The sequence below is a fragment of the Phalacrocorax carbo genome, chromosome 3 (assembly GCF_963921805.1).
Source record: "Phalacrocorax carbo chromosome 3, bPhaCar2.1, whole genome shotgun sequence".
NCBI classification, from domain to species: Eukaryota; Metazoa; Chordata; class Aves; order Suliformes; family Phalacrocoracidae; genus Phalacrocorax; species Phalacrocorax carbo.
Genome location: NC_087515.1, coordinates 7,238,580 through 7,266,453, shown reverse-complemented (window position 1 = coordinate 7,266,453; position 27,874 = coordinate 7,238,580). Strand labels below are relative to the sequence as shown.

Genomic DNA, 27,874 nt, shown 5'->3' with positions numbered 1-27,874 from the left:
GTTTCCAGGAGCAAACACACTCTCCAAATCAGTGTTACTGATAGTGGTCGTCTTGGCTGAAAATAAGTTACTATGCCAGAAGTGATGGATATGCAAGAAACTACATTCCAAAAATTTTATCCTGATGATTGAAAACATTGAAATGAGCACACAAGACCATAAATGAACACGGTGCTTCATATTTCTGTTCACTCAAGTTCTATTTAGCATTTGCTATGTCACAAATGGCAAATCCCATTGTAGAAATGCCTGACTTTTTTTCAGGTTTGTATATAGGTCTATTCAAGCCTTGTCATGCCTCATTGCCAAGGATTTCTAAGTCTATACAGACTGGAACACAGCAATCCTATAGGAGCATCCTGGCTGGAATCACCTGCTTGCACACACACACACACACACACACACAAATCCTTTATCTAAACAGCACCAATCAACAAGCTTTTAGCAACTTTAACCTTAAGCACACAGTGAACCGAGCTGCTGCAGGACAGGAAACTGTAACTAGTAGAGTTCAGGGTCACACAGCAGTTTCTCTCCTTTGGAACAGTAACATGAGGCAGCCAAGAGACTGACTGAAACAAAACATGAAGGTGTACTGACTTGGAATTTAGACACAGAGGATGATGATTTCTGTAAGGGCCTGATCCAGTGATGAAAAAAGACCCAAGAAAAAAATACCCACATTGAAATAGGCTTTAGATCAGGTGCCAATGCACATTTCTTAGCATTCACACATTAGTCAATCCTTCTTTAAAAGTATGAACGGAGAAAGAAATTAGCGCTTTCCTCCATAATTTCATTGTGTGAGGAATTATGTATAAATAATTAAAATCAATATTTAAATAGGAAGTGCCCATTTGGTTGCAGCTAATAATAAGACTTGATCTTTATGACCTTTCATTCAGTGTTCTCCAAGGGCATTAAGCCTAACTGAACTTCTGAGCCTCGGCGAAAAATCAGGCACTGATAGCCCCATTGTATGGAGAAGCAGAGAAGTCAAAAGTAGAGCATCTCTAAAGGCAGTGTGTTTTCAGCACCTTTGAAACCCAGGCCACAAATAACTTAACTTCACACAGCAAATTACTGAAACAACTGAGAAGAGACAATCCTAAAATAGACAGGATGCAGTGTTCGCTGGCCTCAACAAAGGTAAAGGACACAGGGTTCAAAATGCTGGTAAGCAGGTGCTGTGCATACTACATTCCCAAAGTTTCTCATCACTTGTAAAGCTGAAGCTGAATTAACTATTATTAGGTGTTTCAGAAATTTTCTTTAGTATAAAGAACAAATAACTCCACAACAGAGATAGAGGCATGATAGAAGGTGTTTCATAAGCTCCCACTCACTGAAATCTCCATTCTCTGTGTTTCTCAGACTTCTTTCACACTAACTAAAAACCAGTACTTACTCTAGCCACTGTGCTTTACCTTTTCACCTTTAAATAATCTTGAAAAATAGGATTTTTCTTCTAAAGCCATTTGAAACATACAATTACTCTAAGTGCTGCTGCTATCAGGTATGAACTACATTTTTAGATAACTCATTTTTCTAATTGTTAATGAATTGTTAATGAGTCATGGTCCTTCACAAAGTGAAAAGGGGGCACGTTTTTAACACTTGATTTTTTGAGTAGTAACTGTTTTGCCTATTCAGGAAGGTGAGAAACTCAAACTTGGAGAGCTGAAGCCAAGGGCAGGAATCTGAGAATTTTGATCTTGGCTCCTGTTTCGACCACTACTGCACATTTGTTCCTGTTGGCTTTACAGATTTATACTGTGGGTGAGCAATGGAGTTAAGTATGTGCCAGACTGCTAAAATCAGGAGTAGCACCACTGATTTAAAGTACAAAACCACTGCAATTAACTGCATAAGATTATAAAACCAAATGTGCTTAGCTTGGTGTACTCACCAAGATGACTTTACCAGAACAGGAACATCAGTACGTAAATCTACAGTCCTGCCAGTGTGGGCAGACCTGTGCTGAAAAGGCTGAGCTTCACACAGGTGAATTAACCTTCCCACAAACAAAAACAAGCTCCACCGATGGAGTTCAGCCAGAGTAACTGCATCAACACTCAGGACTTCTGCTGCCGTACGGGTGTCTGTCAGTCAGGGGCCTTGACTTTTCTCATCCCTGACCTATGTAGCTGATGTCAGCAATACAGATGTAGCCTAAATGTGTTGTAGAATTGTCCTCAGCTTTGGCTGAGTGTTATCTGGGCATAGTACGCTATGAGCAAGTGTTGGTCCTGTGGCCAAGTTGATGGAACTGTAGGTGAAAATTCCTGCTCTCCTATAGGAGAGCTGGTGGGCTTGACTGCTTCTGTGACCCATATGGCCCACTGCCCTTTCCGTAAAATAGAGGCAATGGCACTTCCAAATATAATATGAAGAGACTGTGAAAATAAATATACTAGAGACAGTTAAATCTTCACAAAACTCAGTGCATTACCCACTACTATAGAGATAATTTAGGGATGTGAAGCCTTTTGAAAGGACCAACATACTTGTGGCAAAATACTTGATTTTAAAGTGAAGATGCTTGATTGTAATTTGTGTAAGTGAAATTATTTTCTAAGCTAAACAACTCGTAGCCAGTACCTCTCAGCAGACCATACGAACTGACAAACACATAGAGCATTCCCATCAACACACAATGGTCTCATCAGTAGAGCTAATGCTAAAAGATTACTGTTAAGACAATTTTAAAACATTTGTTTTCAAATAATTTTGGTCAGATTAATATCTATATTTGGTTGGGGGAGAGGGGGACAAGAGGGAAAGGTCTCAGTGACCAGCTCAGATAATATACTTCTGAAGCTATCTCTGGAATTCTTACGTTGGTACCTATGACACTATCAAATTCATTGGAAAGAGTTTATCGCAAAGTTAAATGTCAGCAGCTGCAAGCCTTTAAATGGAACATACTTCAGCTCCTGGGCAATGGCAGCGATCTGTTCCACCCTGTCCTGGTGAGCAGCCAAATCGCTCTCAAAAGCTTCATGTTTCCTTAACATGGCGCGGACTTCTGTCAGAGAAGCAGATTCATAATCCTTCTGAAGTAAGATCTGCTCTTTGCCTGAAAGAGGAAATTAAAATATTAGTAATCTTCCCCTAATTTGTCGGTTAGAACAATTGCAAATTTAGTCAAATTTTTAAACTGAGGCATGGTGAAAATCACGTGTATGAGACAAAGTTCCACACCCACTGAAATCAGTAGCAGATTGTCAGCGCAGCAGTGTTAATTAGAAATACATATTTTTAAGGATCTCAGTAGTTCCTTGATTTTTGCATAGGCTGTTTACGCTGGCCTAAAATAGCGACTATTACATTGCTTGAGAAACTGGCATAAAAATGGTATATTGGCAAAGACTGGGGCTTTAAACTGTTGATGTCTTTTGTAGAGTAGGCTTATGAAACCAATCACACTGCTATGCTCAGCTTCACTCTTACTAATGATCTGTTATTCTTTTTCATGTTTTGCCTTCAATACATTATTCATTTCACCACTTCCAAAAAAAAAAAAAAAAAATTGAGAAGTGTGGCTGAATTTTAAGCAGAAAATGCCAACCTATTTACAAAAGGCTAAAGAAGCAAAGAAGAAATCAGAAACTGAAATATTACTTCTCAGTAGCTCCTGCGTTGGACAAGACAGCCCCCATGACTGCAGGTCACCACATGGCGTTACACAGCTCTGAATTCTAGAGCCAGAAGGGGCTATTGTTTCACTCACTATGCACCAGCTTATGTGAAGTTTTCCCTGCACAAGAGCCATAACATGTTACCATGAGTAGTTTATGCGCAGAAAATAGACTCTTGGGGCTGATAAACACTGTAGTTTCCCTTCTAGTATCTGCTTGGCAGCCATTTACAGCTGTGTATCCTTCCAGCAACTGTGTTACGGGATGGACCCTGGTTTACTTTCACATTGTGAAAAGATTCTAGCTGGAAAAAGCCAGAAGCATGGCAGAAGCAGGAAGACTGCTATCAGGGCAAACAATAGGATAATAGAGGAGATCTATGTTTAATGGTCCCCAACAAAACTGTATGCCGGTGTATGGTTCTATAGATGTTACAGCTACATGTAAGTTAGGTTAGCATTAAAAACCAGAACTATAAATGGGGTGTGATCCAGGGTATGGAACAAAGCAGAAATGAGTCCATCATCAGGTAGTTTATGTGGACTATTCAAAACATCGTAATGGCCAAATGATAATCAACTCAGAATAACTCTGTTAATAATTTCACACTTAACCAATGCTGTCACTGCATTCGTGTTGGGATTGCTGGTGTACAAACATCTAGGAATGCATTAGTAGTAATAGCCTTTTTTCAAATGCTGAATATTCTTATTAAGTTTGACTCATTACCTCCAGAGTATGATTTTTACAGTTACGTTTCATTAGCAACACGCCTACGCATTAGGATCATGACTATAGTCAACAAACCTGCAATTTTATCTGTTATTTGTTTAGGTTTCTAAAACTATCCAAACTACTTACGAATTAGTTTCTGGCAGGGAAATATTCAGCACTGACAGTTCAACCTTGAACATTAAAACATTAAAAATCTTAAAAGCCATCTCTGCTCACCATATGCCCACTGTTCATGAGTGGAAGCCTTCTGCCTGAATTTCTCAGCCAAGTGTTCAAGTCTTTCCAGTCTCCGTATTTCATTCAGCAGCCACTCTTCATAGCCTTTCTCAGCTTGTTCAAGTCTCTGCCAAGCGCCGGCAATATCCTATGAAGAGAATACATGGGAGACGGGATGAAACTACAATCTCTTTTTATCCAAATTTGCAGAATTCTGATTAATTCACAATTTTGCTCCAAAAGGAGAATTTTTTATGTCCAGTTTTTGTAAAAATCACAGTATCATAGAAAATGTTGTCAGGCAGCTCAGGAAGCCTCGTACTCCAGACACTTGCTCCTAGTAGCATGCCCTGTTCAGGTGCGTTCATGAAAGGAACCCCTATACAAATGACTTCCAAGCATAGCTATATATTTAGTGACTTCACGATATATTGCTTTTACCTCACATATAACCATGTGCACATTCTTTTATGACATACCTATCTTTTATCAAAATAACAGTGCTTTTGCTCTCGAAGCTGACAATAGCAAAATTATTAGTGTCAAGAGGATTTGGTGCATATTTTATCTGGAATACAATCCATTTCACTTTCTGTGGTGCACAAAGTTTTGTGACCTTCCTCGGAAACTGAAAGGCACAAGTATAAAACTGAATTGACAGGCCCCTTATTTCCTGCGTACGGGGAGCGGACAGTGGCCCTTTTCAGAGAGTGCAATCATCTGTTTATCAAATCTGAGCAACCAAAACACAATGATAGAACAGAGTACAGAAACAGGTTTGCTATATTCCACAGGAAATATTTTGACCTACAGCCAACTCACAATACTTGTCAGCACATGAGAATTCTTGGGACTGACTATTCTTATCTTCATAGACATAAGAAAAAACAAAATTTAGTTTTAAAAAGCAGGAAAAAAAGCAGAACCATATATTGAGCAATGCCTGTTTCTGTAAGTCTGATGACCAAAATGTCAGTGAAATCACTGCAAGTTTTGCTTAAATAAATTATATTTGTCCTCACTGATCGATAACACTCCCAAAGGAAGCTCTGTGTCATCTCACGTCTCAAGACAATTTGCTCTTGGGGAAAGCCTTTAAAGAGGCAGGAGCATGCCTAAGAGAAAGCAAGATGCTAGAATGAAAGGGAACTTGTAAAAAGAGTGGTTTGATATTCATGAAATGCAACAAACTGAGGTTTCTGAGGATGACTTAAAATGGCATTTCAATCCTTCATGTTGAAATTTTTGTGAGAATGTTGGTAAAAAGGAGAACGGAATATTGATGCTGCCTTTACTTACTGAAACCATTTTCCCCTCCGATGGCATGAAAGCTGGCCGATTGCTGATTCGCAGTTTTGTCTGCAGGGTGTTGAAATTGATCTCCAGCTGACATTTCTCTTGGACTTTGGGAGGTTTGTGTTTGCGGCGGTAGTCCCGGAAATCCTCTAATTTCTTCTGCATAGCCTGCATTGTTTTTTCTGGGGTCCTGTTTTCCAGCCAAGGAATTGTCCGGCGAATCCATTCTAAAAGCTTTCAAACCAACACAAACAATTGAAATAAAGACAATGGAAAAGCATCTAAAAAGAGATCATATTGAATGCACAAATCCTCATCAAGTTTGCTCCATTTTAATATTATTGACTTCAGTTGGTATCAGTGCCTTAATGGCAAGTAAGTACAAGATTTTCAAAGCTGAACAATACTTTTTTACTAATTTGCCCAGATATCCTAGGTATTTCTAGAAATACCCTGATTTTGAGAAAGATGAACACACATGTAAGGTCTCGCTAGCTAATTACTCAAAACCTGCATTACCTAAAATCATTTGCCACTTTCAAAAGTATTGGTGTTTATGTCTCACATAGTCATAGTTATGACATCGGGACAGACACCAGCCAAGTAACTCGGGTCATATAAAAATCTTCACTCAGAAGTCTGTTAGTGCCAATGTAGCACTACTGTCCTTGTGTCTGTGATCTCAGTATGTTTTTGCAGGTTATGCATTAAAGGCAAGGGTTCTCTCACTTGTGCACTACACATCTGTAGCCCTGACTCAACAAATTTGCAATTTACCAAGAAAGGACAGGAGAAGCACACTGTGCCCCCTTCTTCATTCATTTGCTGCCCGTGATCACAGGTGCATTGTGAACACCCTGAGAGACCATGTCCGGGTGTGCTTTGCAGTACACAAAGCCAAGGGCTGGCTTGGAGTGACACGATCCTGTATGTTCCACATGTGGTCAAGGACAGTTATCTTTGGTGATTACAGAGACAGCAAGCCTGGCGCTGGGGCAAACCACTGACAGTCCTCAGAACACCCTTTCTGGCACATTAATGAGACTAAGTGACTTGCTGGAGGTCACACAGGAAGTCTGTGGTAAAGGAGTCACATGAACCTTGATGTCTTGGGCAACTGAGCTTTGTACCCTACCACTGCAAGATTTACCCTCTTAATGTCCTCACTTTGCTATCTTGCAGACAGTGCATGAATCTTTCAGCTTTCAGTATTCCATAAACATAATTATCACCACGTTACAAATAGAGCTGTTTTTACCTCACTTGCTAGTCTCTCATACTCTTCCATCAACCTCTCGTTTTCCTGATTCACAGCAAGCACCTTACAGATCCGGTTAGCTGCAGTCTCAGCCTGTAAAACACAGCAAATAAACAGGACGTAGTCATTAACACATTCTGAGAAAGTTACAGGCTTGGAGAGGGAGAATGTGGCTGCTGCAAATAAAAATCACATTGGTTTATAATAGTTGATTTGTGCTCCTGGGTTACTTAGATATGCATTTACCCTCCTCCTGTAGCCACAGATTCCAATGGCCTGAATAAGGCACAGACGAGCACAGAAGGCACCTTGTTGTGCAGTGAAGCCTTATTATACAAGGGAGAATTTCACACTGCCATTATAGTTGTGTAATAAAACCTTTCTTTTCAAAGACGACTTAGGCCATTCTTAAAGTTATCTTATTAGGGTAATTTTTTTAAATCACACCAAAATCATATTAAATCTGTTAGCCACACTGGAAAGACACCCCATGTGACTTGAGTCCCAGAGCACTCTATATCTGCACATCATGTATGCATATACCCTTGAGAATACATGCAACTCAACCACTGACAGCAAATCTTTTCATGCCTCTCGCCAAATTTATTTGTGAAGGCATGGTGTAGCTCTACCATATTTAAAATTTACATTAATAGTTTGACATAACAGATCTATACTTTCATAAATATGTGAGTGGAGTATATCTAATCAAACAAATATCTCCATAGACTGCTGTGTCACAGAGTGTGTGGAATCTCCCCTTTGCAAGAATAGCAAATCCTTCATACCCAGAAGCAAGAGGGCACAACAGCATAGCTGTGCTCTGATAAGGTGTAGGGGGCCTACCAGACAGGAAGGGAAATTAAATCTGAGCATGAAGGAAAAAATATCAACTACTTTAAGGATTCTTTGGGTTGGGGTTTTTCTCCCCTCCCCCCCATAAATTGGGTTATGTCCATTTGTAGGCTAGAACAGAACGGTGAGAGAATCCCATCCTGTATGACAGATCTGCTGCTGATGTTCTTGCCTCTCATACTAGTACTTTGATCCACAAAAAATTCCGTTGGCTTCAGTGGTAACCAGGCACAAATACCATGTTGGATGTCTTCTGTGCCCTTCTGCACCTTTAGTCATCTTTGAATATCTGGCCCTAATGTACTACTACGCATGAGTAAGTCTAGAATAGTCTCAATCTCCAGAAGTCAAACATTCTTTTATGTAGCAAACGCATAAGATGTTGATGTAGCAACAAACAACAACTCCATTTCACAGTATCTTCAAATACAGTTTTTCTGAAATAGTCTTTATAATCACTGAATAAAGACCTAAAATTAGAAACAGGAGTATCCATTGGAATTAAAGTTGTTCAACTTGCTACACAACATTTAATTAAAATAAGTCCAAGTGTTGGTTAAAAACAAGTATTAGTGCTCAAGTAATACTTGCAATTGTTAATTAAAATCTCAAAGTACTAAATTAGGTTTTTAATAAACTAGTGGAAAAGTGAAACAACCAATCAAAACCACAGCAACCTGAAGGGACAGTGGATTAATACCTGCTCTGCTCCAGCAAAAGCATGGTAGAAGCAGGACACATATGTCATGATAGCTCTCTCATCAGGTTTGGGAGTGTTCACAATATCTACAAGAGGGGGGAGAAATGAAAAGAAAAAAAAAAAAGAATCGAGGAGTAGAAAACAGGATGAATAAATAAAAGCACAACATAGTGTCATTCTGATTGTTTTTTTTGTCCATAGCTCTGAACTCTAGAAACTCTAAAAAGCTGTAATAAATTTAGTGTTAGCTTGATGGGTGCTGTCAGAATAAAATGCACACTGGAAATTCAACATAAGCCCTTACGAAGAGGTGGGTTTTTTTTAATGAGCTTGATCCTGCAGTACTGTCACAGGGGGAGCAACCTCAATTTTACAGGACTGTCTGCTTAAGAACTGGAATGCCTATGTCTGGTGACTTAAAATGTGGGGGTGTTTTGACTAAAACACAGGAAACACAGACTACATTTTGATCTGGGGAGAGGTTCTCTGGAAGTTGCACGTGGATTAGTTATAACCTTAGCATTATATATCAGTATTCTTTATGTTATTAATACCTGAAGTATGTCCAACTCTGCTTTTTAAAATTTTCCTTCTTTTCCTTAGGACAGTAGGACATGTTCCCAGATCTCTTCTGAGGTGTCTGTGTATGTTTCTGTGTCTATTTTGCATAGTAGCAAGGTTTTATGTTGCTATTTGTACTTACCATTAATCATTTAACATTTTAAAAACAATCCTGAAAGCATAAGAGAAGGATTTATTCTCTGAGCATCTGTTATGACGATTTTGACATCTGTAGCAGGAATAATATCCAGCAGGGAGAAAGAAGATGGCATTCTGCTATTAAAATTTTTTTCCCACTATGAGCTTACTTTTATCTTGCATTTTTAAAGGTGCTTCAAATGAACGCACACAAGTTCAGTTAAAGAGAATAATGCTTTCTATCCCATTCAGTAACCAGCTGTCAAAAACCTACTGGATATTATTAGTAACTATACAGAAAGATGAGGCAGGAAGGTTTGTTTCTATGGAACAAATGGATAGACTACTGCTGGCTCTACTGCAACAGTGGCTCACAGAGAAAATCAGGCAACAGGAAACGAGCTCAGCTCTAAGATACCATCCTAGTAACTAGTGAGGAAAAAATCAGAAGAGGAAAACTGCTGAAAGAAACAAGGCAGAAGGTGAAGGATGAGATCTGATCCATCTTCTACAATCTCACCTTCTGAGCACCAGCAAATGCATGGTAGTAACAGGAAACATAAGTCATAATGGTTCTTTCATCAGGTCTGGCAGTGTTTACTACATCTGTGTAGAGAGAAAAGGGTTAACTGCTCATAAATTCTCACAAAGTACTTCCATCAGATAATGCTGATGATGGCACCTCAGTGCTGTAAGGATTCAAAATAAATACACTATTATTCAGGTTGCATCTGTTTACTGATATCAGTGCAAAGCTACCTAAGCTTTAGGTATCAGTAAATTGAAAAGCTATAACTCTCCCTGAAATGACAAAACATCTGAAGGCTGAGACTGTACAGAAGGGTATTGCTGCCTTCTGGTTTGTGGAAACTTCCAAGCAGATGGCACGGCTGGCATATCTACTGGGTTCAACTTCACTGTTGCTCCAAAGCAACTTAATCTAAATCACTAGAATTATTCTAGAGTTAAACACAGCCACTGGCAGTCACAAAAAAGGAGTGCATACAGTGTATATTAGCACAGGGTCCCCGTGCCTGGCAGGGCATTGACATATATTGGAAACTTGTAGAACTCCTGCAGCCCAGAAATATATTTTGTGCTAAGAAAAGCCTGCGTAAGGAGTAGGAAGATGCAGGTGTGAAAAGACCCAGGAATGAGGTGATAATTTCTAACATTAACAGTGAGATTCCTAAGTTCAGGACCAATATATTTACTGATTTTTGCATCTCCTTCACATAGTTGTGAACAAAACTTTTGCAAAGTTTCCACTGAGAACACAGTGGAAGTCAAGAGAGTAAAAAGTGATGGTGAATACTTAGAGGGTGTTAGAAGAAGCATGATTTCATTTTCCCCTCTCCTTCCAAGAAGGAGAAAAGTAACATAAGGGCTAGAATGTGCAGAAAGTCTTGTGAGGGGGAAAAAAAGGTTTTGTACATAGTGTGTGAAGAGAAAAAATGAGGAAAGAATTATAGTAGGAGCTGTTCAATGGTAAGGAGGTAGCAATTCTGTTTATTCCTTTCACAGTATTTCAGAGTAAAATAATTAAGCGGTGCTTGAAAGGGGAACTGCAATTCAAAAAAATGAAAACAATTAGTTTTGAACATGAAGATGGAACCAAGAAACCTTTTCACTAAAGGGGTTACAACCTGGATTTTCCAAATCATCCTGTATTCACCTAACTTTCCTACCAAAGACTTCAAGTGGAGCAGACAGTGAGTTTGAGTGCTCTGAGTAATTCCTGTGTTATCACTGCTCTACTGACAAGCCACCAGAGCAGAGTCTGCACACTTAGAGAAGAACGCTTTGAACTAGTGTAGGCAAATTCCAGTATATTGGCACCATTTTTTGCTGGACTACAGAAGTTTGGCTACCTTGAAGAAATTTGGGAAACTTTAATAAATATTTCCTTGTTATTTGTCAGCAAGATCTAAAGATTATTGGAGAAACCAAACATGAAACTATTTGTTAAAACTATCACTGCAAAAGGTTTACAATTAAAATAAACAAACAAAAAAATGCTTCCCTTAATCTAGGCCTCCTTCATAGGAGGCATGTTGTTAGTATATTTTGAAAGTTCTGTGCTTCTATTTGTAGTTCTGGCCGTCTCACTTAAACATTTTAAAAAGCAAATATGCTTTAAGCTGTTAACACTTTTATTTCCCTTTATTAGACTTAGATTTTAATTTCTTAAATGCAAGGATTATCTTTTGATCCTGCATTTTACCTCAATTATTACAGTGGGGGCACATGCTGAGTGTAGGGTTCAAAGTACTGTAATAAATACCAAAAAATAACAAAGAATAAGGAATAAAGGAAAAGCAAGTGACATTATCCAATGCATGGGGAATAAGAAGGAAAACATTGCCTGAAAACAAAGCAGGTTGCTCTGTTATGATTCATGTGGAAGGAATGTTGAAAATTTGCTAGGTAGAAAACAAAAGAAGTTTTACTGTCTTCTGCTTGTGAGCAACATAAACTTGAGTAAGCTATAACTCTCACCTTCTGCATCCAGCATCTTAGGGATATCCAAATGCTTTTCAGCGATTTCCATGGCAAGGTTGATATTTCCTATGGGGTCATCCTGCATTAAAGAAGAAAATACAACTAGTCAAAGATAGACGTTTTTTGTTGAAATAAGACAACAGGAGGTACACAGAAACTTACTGTGTTTCCAAACTGTAAACTGGAGTCACAACAATTGTTCTTTAAAAAGAAGAGTATAGGTGTATGAACTTTTGGTCTATTGACTGCTATACTTTCAAAAGAAAGTCATTAGGTACCACTAGGGCTCTGCTGCAAATATGTTCTGGTGGGGAACATAGGTAACGTATGCAGTGTACACTCATAAGTCTGAGCTCATTCTGAATCAAGTAGAGCAGTAATACATACAGTCAAGGCCACTGGTCCAGTAGGCTATACTAGACCATTCATCACAAAGTTAGTCCTGCATGGTTTATACCTACTACACATTATATTACAGTGAATTCTCCTGAGTTCTCTGCTGGTCAGGTGCACGCAGAAAAGAAGCAAGCACAGGCAGAAGACTAGTTCTCCAGGAGGAACAAAACTTCTCAGTGTTGGCTTGGATAGAGAAATCTGTAATGCCTCTATAAATTGAATTTTAGAGCTGTGGAAATTCAAGACCTTCCTCTGGTTTTGAGATTTTTATTTTGGTTTTTGAAGGAAAGAGAAAGGAAGCGGTGAGCACAGTTCAGATAAACAGCACGCATTTGATATCTTACGCTACCGATAGCTATTGCTGACAATGGAAGAGCATGTCAGATTGGGGTTGCTCTTAAGGCAGCCTTCCATATCAGCTGGGAGTGAAAACACCCTATGTGAAATGGCAGTTCATGCCATTAATGCTATTCTTATTTTCACATATTCACCAACTGCTAAATGATCATAGCCACTCTGAACAATGCCAATGTCTGCAGAGAGAAGTTGGGAAAATAGGACACAGAAGAGCAAAGTTAGAGATGCTGGAGGGCACAGAAAAAAATGTTAACAGGTTTTCTGGAGAGAATTCCCAGGGCTTCCATTTGAATACAAACATTTCCCATAAAGGGATCTAGTCTCAAGCATGCTTCTTTTGTTACTTTGAAGTGAACTTGGTAAGATTACTTACTATGGAATCACAGCAATTATTTAAGTTTCACAGAAATCTGTTCCTCATGCACATTCATATGCCAGGTGTCATAAGTAGGAATGCCTGAGACATATCTTTCTATAAACATATTATACTAGATAGCCTTTCCTTTAAAAGCTACATGTTCAATAAAATGTGTTATGAAGAAGAGTTTACATTTTGAAACCTAACAATTTGGGTTAGGTCTCTAATCATAAGTTCTTACTCTATCATCATTTAGCAGTTCTGTGCACCACTGATATTAAAAGGAACTTAAAACATAGACAATATTTAAAACACACAAGCTTATTTTTGCTATTACACAAGACACCATGTGCAATACAACATTTACTAAATGTGCATACAAAAACTTTTACTGAAATTAAATGGGACAAAAATACACTAAATCTAAGCGAGACCTATTGACTAGGTTAAAACACTTTGCTTATGGATGAGTGATGAGCACCTCCCATTTGTGTGCTTGGTACTAAGTCCATGAGTAAATAGTGCTCAGGTAAAGGATTTGTTTAAAATTGCAGCAGCTTCTGAATAACTGGAGAAGATCTCCATCACCCATCCTTTTAAACAAAACTACAAGCCACACTAACTAAAAATCTCTGCTACAGCTAAAGAAATACCTCATCTAACTTGTCATAGTCAAGAAGATCAGGCCTGTGCCTATGGATAAGGGCGCTGAAAGCAAGGCCATCTTTCCAGCTACAAGTTCACACAAAACACATTAGTAAGGAAAGAAAAGGACAGCATGCAGGAGATAAGAAACCAAGAAACAAGACACCAAGACAGCTGTTAATGTAACCAAAATGAGCAGTCAATCAAACACAGCCAGGTCAGAAAAGCAAGATCTATTTTAGGATTTTTCTGCATGTGCTTTACGTGCCACAGCTCAGCCTCAGTTTGAAACCTGACCTGTTCCTATTTTGGAAACGTCTAAGAGGGAAATAGTAATGCTGAAGCAGATCTGCTTATATGCTATTCCCTTTTCTCAGCACTCATATATAGGATGGTTATACTGTGAAGTTTTTTTAGTACTGTGCACCACTTTCAAAGCACAAACTCAATCAAACTAACTTCTGTTTGTGCCATGCGTAAGCACATGTACACAGAGACAGGTAGCTTAGTCATTCCATGTCTCTGTTTATCTGTAGGAAAGGCTGTATATAGAATTAGAGAACAAGCTGGTGTTGATGGCTAATATTTTGCCCTTTGGTTCAGATCTGCAGTTGTCTGAACAACTGCCTAAATTAAAATCTTATGTGTTTAGGAATAAGTTCATTTAATTTTCACCACTGCACACCTTGGGGACCCCAGCATGAATTTAGCATATATATAAAGCAGACTAAGTTTTCAAATAATTTCATTTCATTGATTCTTCTTTTCCCTCATCAAAGGCTTTCTGATAACAGTTCATTCCAGTAGTAAAATCAATTTGTTATGGAAGGGCAAGGAACGGAAAAATAGTCTATGATTTAGCAGTCTGTCTCATCAATGAAAAATTGCATTCAACAAATTAAAACCATTATTACATTTTCTGTTTTGCTGGTGTTTACGTGAGACCTCAAGATACATTCATTCCAGAGAGCAGAAACTGGTACATATGTATTGACAGCTAATGTGAAACGACAACGTTCCACTTACTTTCTAGGGTTTATTCTTCAGTAATGATACATTATTACTTGCCCCTCATTCCTCCCTCTCAAACCAAAGTGGCTGGTATCTTTCAGAAAATGTGCATTTTGCCATAAGTAGCACACTGTAATAAAACAGTTTTGTAATCCCCGCAAGGTACTACCTTAGGATATCAGTTTTGTTTCCACTTGTCTGGAAGTATAGGTAGAAGCATAATCTAAGAATTGGTGATTATTTTCTATGTAATACTAGTAACTTATTACATACTCCTGATTACCAAGGGTAGCGTTTGTTCTAAGTAATCTCAGGGTTAATCATTATCTCATTGTTTACTGCTCTGCAATCTATAGTAATTTACACCAGATGCAAAACAGGATGGACTGTACAATGCTATCAGTGGTGAATGGAGAATTCCAACGTATTTGATTTAACATCCATATTGGGCAGCGTAAAAGACTTCATCAACTGCCTAGCAGCTGAGGACCAGATTACTTGCAATTAAATGCTGAATTCATTGTAATGGGGAGAAGGACACAGGACAGTCATGGGTCCTTTCCTCCTTGTTACTGGTTTCTTTGGAGGGAGCTTAGAAAGCCAGTCAGAATTAGTATGCACACCTCAGCTTGTGTTTTAGAAAACATGCTAAGCAAACCAGAAGTGAGCCAAATCACTACAGGACAGCATGCTGTACCACCCAGACTGATGACCTTATTTAGCTTGGAGTAGTCAATAAGATCAGGTCGGTGTCTGTGGATAAGTGCACATAATCCAAGGCCATCTTTCCAGCTTTACAGCAAAAAATAGAATGGAAAAAATAGTTAATGAAGTCATCGCATTTTACATTTTGATCCTTGCTCAAGGCTTAAAATCAAGCAGGAAATCTCATGTCAAATCCTGACACTTGCATTCTGTCCACTCTCATCCCTCTGAGTTTTTCTATTACTGTACCCTTTTTCCTGTAGTACATATCTTACTCTACAGTCCATACACACTTAAGGGCTCCATAATACTTTCTAGGCACTGTACATTATGTGCAACAGTCCCTTATTTCAACTTGTGCAGTGTTCCAGGGTAGCTCAGTGTACCTATTCATCAATGAAAGTGCATAATCTCCCATTACACTTAGAGCAGTTTGCAAAAAAATAAAAGGAGGGCAAACCTGCAATTACCTCAATGTGCTGAAGCAATTGGCATTTTCCGTGTCAGTTATTTCAGACAATTTTAATGGCACAACGGTGTTGTGCTCATAGAAGTATGAAGTCATAAATCAGCTTGGTTTATTTAAAACACTTCACATATAAGACGACTTTGATCTGAGCTCTGAAACTTCAGCGTGACATCAGGCCCACTACCTTGCGAGGCAAGAATAAGCAATGAACAGAGCTACAGATAACATCTACTTGGAAAGATTATGAGAGGTTCCTTTTAGACAGAAGGAATTATTCTGAAAGATGCCTTATGTAAACACTCTAGGCAATCACTGGGACTGTGGGCTTGAGGTCTTATCCTGTGCAGTAATTGTGTGATATTGAACACGTTAATACTGTTAGAATCCCTGTCACTGAGATGTCTGGGTAGATCCTTCAAATAACAGAACCATCTCCAATAAAAATGTAATACAATTAGCGGAGTATACATACATTGTATAACATAAAATAATCCAGAAGGTAAAACTGAACCAAAAAGAACACCAAACTAACAAAAAGATTTTTCCCAAAAGGTATAGACTAAAATGGTCTGGACAGACCATTGTAAAGTAGTTCTGTAAGAGCCGATCAACCCAAACATTAATCAAGGTACTTCCCATTCAGGATGTTTTCCCCATACCATGTATCAGACCAGCGTATGTATATTTATACACACTAAGATTCTGATAATGTGACTTACAGTATACCCTGCATCCATACAAAGCTCTACTGAAATATATCGCTATATATTCAAGGAAAATAACATGTAACAAATATCAGGTCTCTTAAAGGCAATACAGGGACTGTAAATCAAACAAAATTTTTTTGTCTGTGGGTGCATGTGTGAACTCTATCTTCTCTATCTTTACATTTGCCTTAGGTGCTGCACATTGAGAGTGAATTCAAAACACCAAAACACTGCAATACAGAGCTCTTGTTGTGAGTACTATAAAGGGCTTCAGGGAAGGCAAGATCACATAGTTAACCAGTGCAAATGGCAAGTCACGTAGTTTCATGAGGTGGGTCACTGACAGAGCTACAGGAACTAGCCCAGTGAAATCCCAAAAGCAGGCAGCCTACATATGACCTAGAACTCCCTTTCTAGCCTTTAATGAAAACACAGAACCACAAGGCTGGAGCTTCACTAAATTTTGCAACTGAGGTAATGATCCTGATTCTGAAAACAAACATGTTTCAAGTACTGCTGTTGTGTACTGAGTGCATTTTTGGCTCCTTATGTATAGTTATGTTACAAAATAATAAAGACTGATTCATCATAATAAGATACGTGCACGCTCAACACATTGGTATTTTTGCCAACAGTCTATACCTACAGTGGCTCTTATTTGAAAGCAGTCATTTGCCAAGTCACTATGCTGCGGTACTCAGATATTCCTATATACCCAGGACCTCTAATAACGTAATATGGTCATTCTGTGTGTAGTAAGGATTTTTTTTTCTTTTAAATAGTAACTATGGAAGCTATGGTAAATAATGCCAAAGGCTAACCAAAATAAGACTGTAAAGACAAGAGCGTGGGTGTTTGAAAAAAGTCTAGTTAACAGTGAAGAGTGAAATTCTCCTGTCAAAAATGTACCTACACAACTGTGCGAAAAATTTGAACTAAAATATTTTAGACTGCTTCTACCCCTTGAAATAATAGAAGTTTACCTAAGATGGAAGTTCTGAATGTTCACATTTCTGTAAGGAGCAGTTTTTCTTTGACACCACAGCAGCAGCCCTTCTTTGGCAGAGGTCTCTGTAAAAGACCAGGGAGTAAAAATAAGGAAAAATGTAAAAAGTGCTCAAGTAATTAATTTCTTGTCTTCTTAAATGCAGTCAGATACCTAAAACTGGTTGGCACAAGCCAATATTTAATCCTAAAAGGACACTCATACAAATGGACTAATGGGGCTCCATTAGGACACAGAGGTCAGCTCAACTGGAACAACTTGGACTAGAGTCTCAGCCTGCACAATAATTCTGGGATATCAGAAGTTTAAGAAGTTATATTGGTTGGACAGCAGAATGTATATTTGGATAAAAATACCCAATACAAATATAGTAGAACTAGATGTAAAAGATTGTGTTGGTGCCTACATGATACATGCTTGTAGTCTCTACAAGCTTTTTTTTTTTTTTGCTTGTGGGGAGGTATAAGTGCTGAAGAAATACCTTCATTATCTGAACCATATGGGCATCTGAATGTATAAGTAAAGGACAGAAAAGATCAAATAGACCATTAGGTCCACATTTAATATCCCACAAATTACAGGCAGGACAGCATGCAGAGCTTGAATTAGCTCTACTTTTGTTGAAAATTGAGATTATTTTCTAGAATTCTAGACTTTTCATAGCATAGAGTTGATTTAAAGACTACTGTAACTAAAACACACTTTTTGGAGCCATTTACCAAGTGAAAGTTAAGAAGAAAAAAAATTCCAAAGCAGTGGTGGGGGAGGGTGGGGGGCAGGAAGAAAAGGGATATAATCAGATAATATTTACAAAGAATGTGAGAAAGGGACAGGACTGAAAAGGTATGTTGTAAATAAGACCACCGTACAGGGTACAGCATAGTTTCAGGCCAATGAAGCTCAGAATCACAGGCATGTTTGTATCTCTATAACTGAGAGTCATGCCCAGAACTTCTGCATTTAGAAAGATGGCTCAAGGTCTCTCTCAGGATAATTAGATAAGTAATTATTTTTTCGCTCCAGAAATTGATTTTGTCACCAGGTACAGAACCTGCAGTATCATTTTCTGTGAAAAAATAATTAATTTTTAAAACACTCATTTCACTTGTGCACAATTCATATAAAAATGTCTTTAAACAAAATTCCTAATTATTTAACATAGTTGCATTACTATTACCTTCCACTGAAATATCCTGAATAGCAAAGCGAAGGATGATAGTCCAGATCATACCCAGCGTCATCTTCACATTGCCATCAACAATTTCTAAGGTGAAAAAAGAGACAGTAGTAGTATTTAGATTGTGGCTTCCATTTCCTCTTACTTTAATAATATATTTCTATAAATAATACATTTAATAAACTCATTATATTTCTACCATAACTCTTTATCTGCACAGAGTTCATATAGGTTCATTTTTTGACAAACTCATGCTTATGCTACCCTGGCAGTAAGACTGAAGATTACCAAGGTTAAGGTCACTTCAGCCCTTTCGTGCTAAAAGGCTTCTCTCTAGGTAGTTGTAACTGTCTCAAATATTTCCTTTTTAGGCTGACTTTTTTAGAGAGTACCTGAGGGGAAATACTTATTTAAAGTTGAACAGTATCAGCCTTACTGTTTTCAAATACAAAGGAACTGGAAAAAAAAAAATGGTCTTACCCCAAATTTTAAGAAACTACAGGACATTAACAGTATTATTTTTTTAATAAAATGGCATACAGAAATCCTCTTATACTATTTAGACCTTTTTAAGAATTTTACCTATAGCGCCAGCAAGGACTAGGTATGAAGAACAGCTCAAAAGACACAGCACCTCCTGAGACTAAGCTACATAGCTTCCTGCCAAGCAGTTCAGAAATATGGCCACAAGGTTGTAATGTCTTACAGCTCTGATGACTATGCACATTTATAGATCTTTAATATAAAGTGGGATTTTTTACCTCTGGGGTTTCAATTTGTTTCAAAACTGCTTCAGTCTACCTACAACACAGGGCAATAGGAAGATGCTTTCTCCAACCCTTCTCACACATGTGAGGGAGCCCCTTCCACAGGCCAAGTCAGAATCCAGTGCTCCTACATTGTAATACCACCTAAACTTCTCAACACCAAAAAAATGTACTGCCAGATAACTTAAGTGTGGTGATAATGCTAAATCAATCTGAAAAGTATGGTGTGACTCTCAAAAGAACATAGTGAGACTATAAGGAGGGTCCAGCACTGGAAGGGGAGGAGGTGGGACAATGAGAGAGGGGAACTGCAGACTGCCTTTCCAGTCAGCTCGCACCAAAAGAGCAGTGGAGCGGGGAAGGCACCAGCTGCTCCCCTGCTTGGAAGTCACCTCCAGCCTTCCTCAAAAAGTGGAGCAGCTGTGGCTGCCTGGGGGCCCACTGGTGTTCTGGGGAAGGAGCAGGAGGAATTTCCTCAGTTTAACATCAAATGCCTATAGAGGTGCCAGCAGAAAATGCAGTCGCTCTGCTACATAGAAGTTGCCTGAATTCAGGGGCAACTTTTACGGAACAAAGCAGCTGCTTGCTCCAGGACTCGAAATACAAGTTAAATTGCAGTAGTATGTGACACAAGGTGTCATTTGAACCTATGGAATTAAGAAATGTGGTAGGAGATATGTCACCCATCGCTAGTCGATACTTACTTTTCTAGTGTGATAATCCAAATGTATATATGAATGGTTATTTTTCTGCTTTCCCCTTTGGGAAAATTTTCCAGAATTCTTACCTCACTTCGCCTGCCCTGCATACGTTACGTCTATCTTATTGGCCACGAAACACCTCAAGTTTATTCAAACCTCAAAACTAAACTCATTCAGCCAAAAAAAGACAAAATGGCAATTAGGGCATGTAAATACTACTCTTCTCCCTCCTCCTCAGTCAAGGGTTTCATTGTATTTTGATCAGATGTCTGATATGTATATACAGTAATGAAGAATATCTTCAAATGTAAAATATATGAATGAAAATACTCAGGAGGCATTGCTGATTGTTAAGCAATCAATTAATGGATTTGCATAATCACTACATCGTTGTTTTGATTTACATATCCATAAGTACACACAGACAGAATGAAAGAGCGAGAGAGGGAATATTCTATGTTGTGCCTCAGGAGAATTTTCAAGCAATTTGCCAGCTTTGGTTTCTCATTATCTACTGTGAGCAAAAAACACAAAAAAAGACATGTATAAAAGCCAAGGAAAAATATCTAACCAGAAGGAAAACAAAGTTGCTAAATGTTGAAAAGTATCAGTGACAAAAAATACTGTTTCATTCCTATAGTTTTCCTCTGCAGGTCAATAGAACACTTCATTATTTTCTTCACAGTGCCTGTTTGCTCTGGGAGCACCACACATATGCAAAGCTACAGCTTCCTGAGGAAAAAGGTCTTGCTGATCTATGAAGACAGGAAAGGCAAGAAGGGAAAGGGAAGGGGAAACAATAACAACTGCCTAGGGAAAAAGCTAAGCAAAGCCGCGTGGCAAGTTCTCGAAGGTTTTAGTTTTGTTTTTTTTTATTCTGCTTTGGCTTAATGTTTTTTTTTTTATTCTAACCTTCTTGTAGCAGATTCAGAGATCATTTGGTCTTTGGTAAGTCTCTCACTCCCCATAAAAGCAATACAGAAGTGTTTCCTATTAACACAATATTTATCTTTTGTGGTTCATTTCATTCAGGATGCAGTTACCTTGCAAATGGAATTATTGCACTTTTTTAAAACTTAAGGGAAAACTACTAACTGCTGGACTGTGAATGGCTCATAAGAACTACTTTCACAGCTTTTGCTTTAGCTTCGTGAGTCTCTAGTCTCGTTTCATCACCAATGGAGAAAGACTCTTCCACAAGACAAATCAGAGTAGCTAGATTGGGCTTCTGCTCAGCAACACAATTAAAGGTGTTCAGCTCTCTCTTTCCACTCCACAGACAGCCCAAGGAAGTCAGGCTCAGAACAGTAACAATGGCTTTAAAGAATATCCCTGGGCCTTTAAAAATACTAAATTGAACTTTGTACTGATGTCCCACAGGAATCGCAGTTTAATCTTTGTTTGGAGGCCCCATTTTAAATGCCAGTCGGTCCCCTTGGGCCTACATGCTCTTCACCACTCAGCATGTCAGATAATAAAACATGATCCTCAGCTAGATACAATGCTTTCATGCTTTGGAAATTAAAAAGTATTCCAAGCATCCATGTAACTCAGAGAATGCCAAAACAGATGGGTACAGACAGGCCCGTATGCCCCATGCTCGCAGGGGCAGTGAATTTAGGGGTTAAGGACTCTGACAACAACATAAGCTTAAGGAGCCTGTGCTCTGCCTCCTGGCTGGCATTCATTCTGTCTTCATACTATAGTGACTGCCCAGTCAACACTGCTGAAAAATGTAATGAAAGAAAAAAAATAGAGGTAAAGTGTGTTTTAAAATGAGATCAGATTGCCGATCCAGTCTCCAGCATAGCTACAGAAACAGTTGTCAGCCCAAGTGATAGGGTAGGGCTGTGAAGTGTGGGAGCAAGTATGCAGGACAAGGGGGCACAGGGACGATTTAAACACGTACTGGTGCCAGAGGTCCCACACTGTGAAACTATACCCAGTCAGATGTGATACTGCATTGCTGCATCAGCACGGCACTGTGCCTTAGATAACAAATTTAGTGAAGGGGTTGTGGTAAACTTAACAGGGCACTAAGCATTTCTGGGCCAGAGTTGGCTTTGTGCTCAGCCTGTTTAGAGTAGGAGTGGAAGGCACACAAATCTGTCTGCCCCTGCCCACGTGGATGTAATCTAATGTGTGTTTGTGGCCATAATTGACATAGTGCAATGTCTTACAATGACAGGTTCCTCTCTGCATCTAAGCTATGACAGCAGCAGTGGATTTTACTCCTGTGCTTCCATCCAAGAATTTACAACTTTTTTTTCAATGCTAATGAATGAATTTTTGCTTCTAATCCCTCCATTTTACAGATCACGTATTCCAGAAACAGGCAATAAAAGCCTGCAGTAGAGCAAAGAACATCACCTTAATCTCCCGGCTTACTAACTATGGCCTGCTGTTACATGCAGGAAGAAATATTGAGCGCATGGACAGACATCACCTTGCGGCAACTGGCTGAGAAGCTGGAAGAGGTTACTGCCACCTGTTATCACAGAACACCTAAGCTCATGCCAGTTGCTGCCAAGGAGAACAGCAGGGTTAGCTTAAATGGCTTTAATGGCTGATCAGACCTATCCCAGGTGCTTTGACTTCAGGTGATATAGAAAGTGCTCAAGCACTGCTCCCTAGTCTGACCACCCTAGTAGTAATAAGCAGAGCAAAATGAGGGAGATAGGAGTGCAAAGGTCTGGCCTGCTCCTTTCAGAGGCAGATATGAGCTGATTTATGTCAATTTAAATACTCCAGCCTTGCTTGAAGAGCCTAGGTGTGAAAACATTAGTATATTGTGCAAACAGTGATCAGAGAGAACAACCACTCTGTTCCACAAGATACTCCTTTTGCTACACTCTTGTTTTTGGTCAGGAAGCCTCAGAGTCCCAGCATGACATGACAGAAACTACCATTCATTTGCTCCACACTCTGTACTCTCAGTATTTCTGCACCAGCTATCAATCAGGCTTCTGTATTCTTAATTTTCATTTCCACGCATAAATTGTCTCTTCAGTACCCTCTGCTGTCTGTTCAATGCCATGTCACTCTCAGAATAACCTTAACTGCAGAGGTTTAGAGTAGTGGCATGTTTTTCCATGCTGCTTTGTTTAATTGAGCAAAGGGCCCAGCTGCCTCAACTGCCAGTACAAACTGGTGGAGGGAGCCAGGCACCTCTGAAACACAGCAGAGCTCTTCTGAGCTCTGAATTGCCTTTGGGAATTGCCCATTTCTCCTGCTGATACATTCCCCAAAAAAAGTCTGTGTCATGTGCCTAAAGATAGATGGTATGGATTTGGACTCATATGGTCCACACAGTTCAGTCTCAAACGATTAAAGGGTGAGTTCAAACAAATGCTCTGCCCAGAGAACACCCATTTCTTTGGATTATGGAGTTCTAGATCTAGAAACTGAACACATTTTGTGAACAATACTTGAGGAATTGAGCGGGCTAGGTCCAACCTTTTTGTGGAATCAATGAATACTGATAGATCTCTCTGTTACTTCTACGGATACCCCTATCCCACCTAATGAATCTTCCTGCTCCAGGCACAGTTACAGTAAGCTCCCTGAGATCAAGGATTGGAAGCCAGACTAAGGACATATATGAGCCCAGAGAAATCAGAAAACAGGAAGAGAAGGCTCATAAATCAATCTGAAAAGGCCTAGCAACGTGAATAGAATACAGCTAGTGCTTCTCACCGTGATACTGAGGTTACAGCCAGAGTTTTGCCCTAAGGACATGTTAAAGGCTGCCCCCTAGCATGGACAGCATATCATTGAGGCTATGGAATCAAAAGTAGCCAGATATCATGCTAGCCATATCACTCCTTTGTATGGTAATAGATATGCAAAGCATTACGCCAATATCTCCATGGAGCAGCTAGTTCTAGGCAGACCTTTGTCCTTTTTAAACAATTAATTGAATCTCATAGGAGGCATAGGTTCACTTGCAGTGAAAGCCTGCCTTCTTTTGCTCAGAGTTTACAGCTATCAGCATTTAGCTAGCCAACTGCCTGTTTTTATTCAACTACCTGAACAACAGAATAATAACAAAGTAATATCTTTAGTAAATAACATCCCAGCCCACTTTCTTCACATGTTCAGTCTCTCCCCAGCTACCATAATTTCTTTTGATCACTCCCTTAACTCTACATCTGAATTTTAGAAACACAGCTGCCATCCAGAGTCAGTCTCATAATAAAATGGGAGAAGGTCCCAGCCACCTGGTAGTGGCTGTCTTTGCCTTGTCTGAATAATATCTCCTAAAGACAAAAAAGATCCCAGACTGTATAAAGCACACCCTAGAACCCAACCTGATTTCTAAAGGAGTTTCTTATTTTTAATAATGTATAGGAAAAACATAATGCTCTGAAAGAAGAAATCATTATCTGAAGACCCACTGGAACACAGACAATTCAATTTAATCTTGGGGATAAACTAATCTTAGAGCCCATTTATACCCCTATTCCTTTCCAGGTGCCCACAAATTTCCACCTCTTGTCCTTTCACAGATATAGGTCAGCAACTGATATTAAGGGATTCTTGAAGCACCCATATATAGAGAACAGCCCACGCAATTTGGCCAAGGGTCTGTCAGACTTCTTTGCAATGTGAATGCCTAGGATCTACGTAAGGTGCGTTGTCAAGCTCTGTCACATACCTTCTGCACCAATAGAGACAAGTTTCACTCCTTTGCTGGCGATATAATCCAGGGCTTTGTTGACATTAGCAATTTTATGGAAGCGCATCTTCCCTCTGTCTGGTTTCGGTAGTCTTTCCCCTGCAGAATAACAAATTTGATGTATTATTGTTACATGCACCGGACTACAGACACCCAAGTGATTAGAACTCAAGCATGAATGTGTCCTGAATGCTGTCTAACAGTTAGCAGTTATTTTAACAGGTATTTTTCTGAAAGAACGTCAGATGGCTTTGAACAAAACCCTGAAGAAAAAGTCAAAATGTTGAAACATCTGACTTCTTAGATCTTTCTGATATAGCAGTAAAACCAGATTAAAATTTTTGTATTTGCCCTAAACATCTGGAAGATATGTGAGTGCTTCCTGCTACCCAACTTCTGGTTCATTGCTACTGCCTGTATTAGAGTAGCTGAATACTAAGAAGCCAGGATGTTCTCAGAGCTCATCACCCTTACACCCACCTGACTGTAAAGAGGCTGGACTCTATCCAGCAGATTAGCCACAGCATCCTTCCACATCTGACCAAGAGCAATGGTTTTTAACAACCTCATCCAGTACAGCAGAGCAGCTAATTTCAGAGCACAAGCTGATGAGTTTGAGTGAGGTTATCTTTTCAAATCATTTCAAAGAGTAATTTCTGACCATGGCTCTGCATTTCATGAAGAGTGATCATTTGAAGATCTTCTTTCCCCACTGAAATCTCCAGCAAAAGTGTAAGCTGTCTTTTCCATAAAGATGACTTTAAAATCTTCTTGCTCTTTTTCACCTTTATTGTGCATTGTAACTTGAGCTATTCTCTTCCTATTCAGGGCATTCTGAGTGTACCTGGGGACTAACCCTCTGAATAACACATAAAAGGGGTGACATAGTGAGTTTACATCAGTAGCCAAAAGGAATTCTTGGATTTTCCACCCTTCTGAAAAATTAGACCTTTTACTTGTGACTAAATATTGATCTAGTTTTACTTCAGGCACTCACTTCTGAAAGCATTGGTCCATCCCATAAAGTCATTAAAAGCAAAGCAGAACTTTTATATTAAAAATGGAATACATTGGATTTGTAACCTAAGTGTAAAGGCTTTATAATTGTTAGGGGCTAAGACCAGGTCCTCAGTTTCTGTGGCTTGTCCAACAACACTGTGATGTCAGTAATACCCTGATACACTGTGATATCCTGGAATACATCCACAAAACAGAAGATTTTGGAGATAAGGAAAAAGCAGAGCTTTTTTTCCCCTCCCTTTTGTTTTAGTGTTTTCATCTCTCACTTTTCACCCTACTTAGAGTTTGCGTTCACTGTTTTGAATTGTTAATAATTTTTGTTCTTTTAAGAGTCTTTCAGTTAGCATGCTGTAAACACATAGCAAACTTTATTTTAGCCAACCTGAGATAACTTCCAAGAGGAGCATCAGTTTAAGGCCATTTCTGAAGTCCTCCTCAATGTTCTCAATCTGTGTGCCTGCTTTCCTGAGGTGGGAATTGCACCAGGCTGTAAACGTCTGTAATAGTAATTAAAAGAAATACTTATCAACAAGGCATTTTCCGAAACAACTATTAAGCCACCTGAGTAAACACTACATCTGAGATTTTCACTACTGCTTTCGAAATGTGGACGTCCAACTCCTTTACACATGTCACTGAGTTCAAAATTCTTACCCCAAGTGTTCCTGAAGATGCAAAGAATTGCTTGATTAGAAGGAATATTGTGCAAGAATCTGCTCATGAATGCATTCTGAAAAAAGATCTACACATAAAGGCAAAATTTTTCTAATAATTTTTACTATACTTAACATTTTATGAGCACATAATTTTATGCTGGGAGTTGTCTGTTACACATTCTTCCCGAAAAGAAAGATTGATATGGTGTAAAGGAAGCTGTGTGACAGTAAAATGTAGGCAACATCAAGCACAGAAGAAAAAAAAACTTCTACTACTTGAATCCATGCCACAATAAACAGTTCTTATACAGATTATCTATGTCAGGGACAAGTAACATGCGTTTCTCACAGGCAGAAAGTTGTGAGAACGCTCTTCAGGATGAAACTGAAGAGAGACTTTATACAGCAAGGATACCAGCAAAATTGCATCTGCTCCTACTTGTAACTACAGTGAGAATCAGAAAGCCTTTTGAAAACATGGACAATTAGAATGCATTTTGAAATTTTACGATGATTCAAGCACAGAAGTCTCGCATTCAGACCCTGCAGATATGGCCTGTCTGATACGGGGCTTTTATTTTTAAACTATATTATATTTTTCAGAAAACTACCACAACTTTATGAAACACACAAATGCAGATACTTAAGTTTGCAAGACAAAAATGGTCACAAAGCAACACAAGCATTTCTCTCTCCATGGAGAATAACCAAGTCTGCATTTACTTGCCCAGGATGAAAAGCAGAATTATATTGATCTACAGAGGTCACATACACATTGCCTTTTGTATGAATGAAATCAAAACATGGGCTACAATAAAATTTAGTAGTTAAAATTAGTCTGTTTTCAAATATCCATTACTTCTCAGCCTTCTGACAAATTCTCCTTGCTTTTCAGTGTCTGTTATTTCACCAGTTATTTAACTCTAGGTATATAACAAGGCCATACATTTTGGTAGGTTAGACTTCAGCTACTTAAAATTGTCAGATATTTGGAATTCCCCTTCTTTTGCTATTTCAAATTACCATAGTTTTAAAAACATTTAATGTTAATAGTTTAAAAAATGAAGTATATCCTAAATCCCCATTATCAGTATGAAATTTCCTTTGGCCTTCTTTTTTCTTGCCTGTTTTTTTTAAGACTATTTAATTTCTGATCTCAGAAACAGAATAAGAAAGGCCAGTAGATGAAGGCAAAAACTTTGCCTGGAACTGAATTTTGTAAATTCTAGACAGGTTTCATACCTGAAGAAGATATGGATTGAATTTTCAAAAATGGCCTATTCTTAAAAATGTGATTTTCGGTTAAAGAATAACATTTT

The 27,874-nt window shown here is 38.8% G+C and overlaps 1 protein-coding gene across 4 annotated transcripts in view; it reads right to left on the bottom strand.

The window, feature by feature from the left end:
• The window catches only part of ACTN2 (actinin alpha 2), a 68,746-nt gene that overhangs the window by 17,504 nt on the left and 23,368 nt on the right, over positions 1-27,874 (bottom strand). For 3 of the 4 annotated variants that reach the window (XM_064445759.1, XM_064445758.1, XM_009511312.2), the window contains exons 2-12: positions 26,282-26,396; positions 24,859-24,978; positions 18,734-18,820; positions 17,534-17,621; positions 15,383-15,461; positions 11,900-11,981; positions 8,702-8,787; positions 7,147-7,239; positions 5,892-6,122; positions 4,593-4,740; positions 2,929-3,079 (exon numbers count right to left, since the gene is read on the bottom strand). In XM_064445759.1, coding sequence (XP_064301829.1) covers positions 2,929-3,079; positions 4,593-4,740; positions 5,892-6,122; positions 7,147-7,239; positions 8,702-8,787; positions 11,900-11,981; positions 15,383-15,461; positions 17,534-17,621; positions 18,734-18,820; positions 24,859-24,978; positions 26,282-26,396 — 1,280 coding nt within the window. Of the gene's footprint in view, positions 1-2,928; positions 3,080-4,592; positions 4,741-5,891; positions 6,123-7,146; positions 7,240-8,701; positions 8,788-11,899; positions 11,982-15,382; positions 15,462-17,533; positions 17,622-18,733; positions 18,821-24,858; positions 24,979-26,281; positions 26,397-27,874 lie in introns of those variants that run through there. The other variant, XM_064445757.1, reaches the window with a different exon arrangement.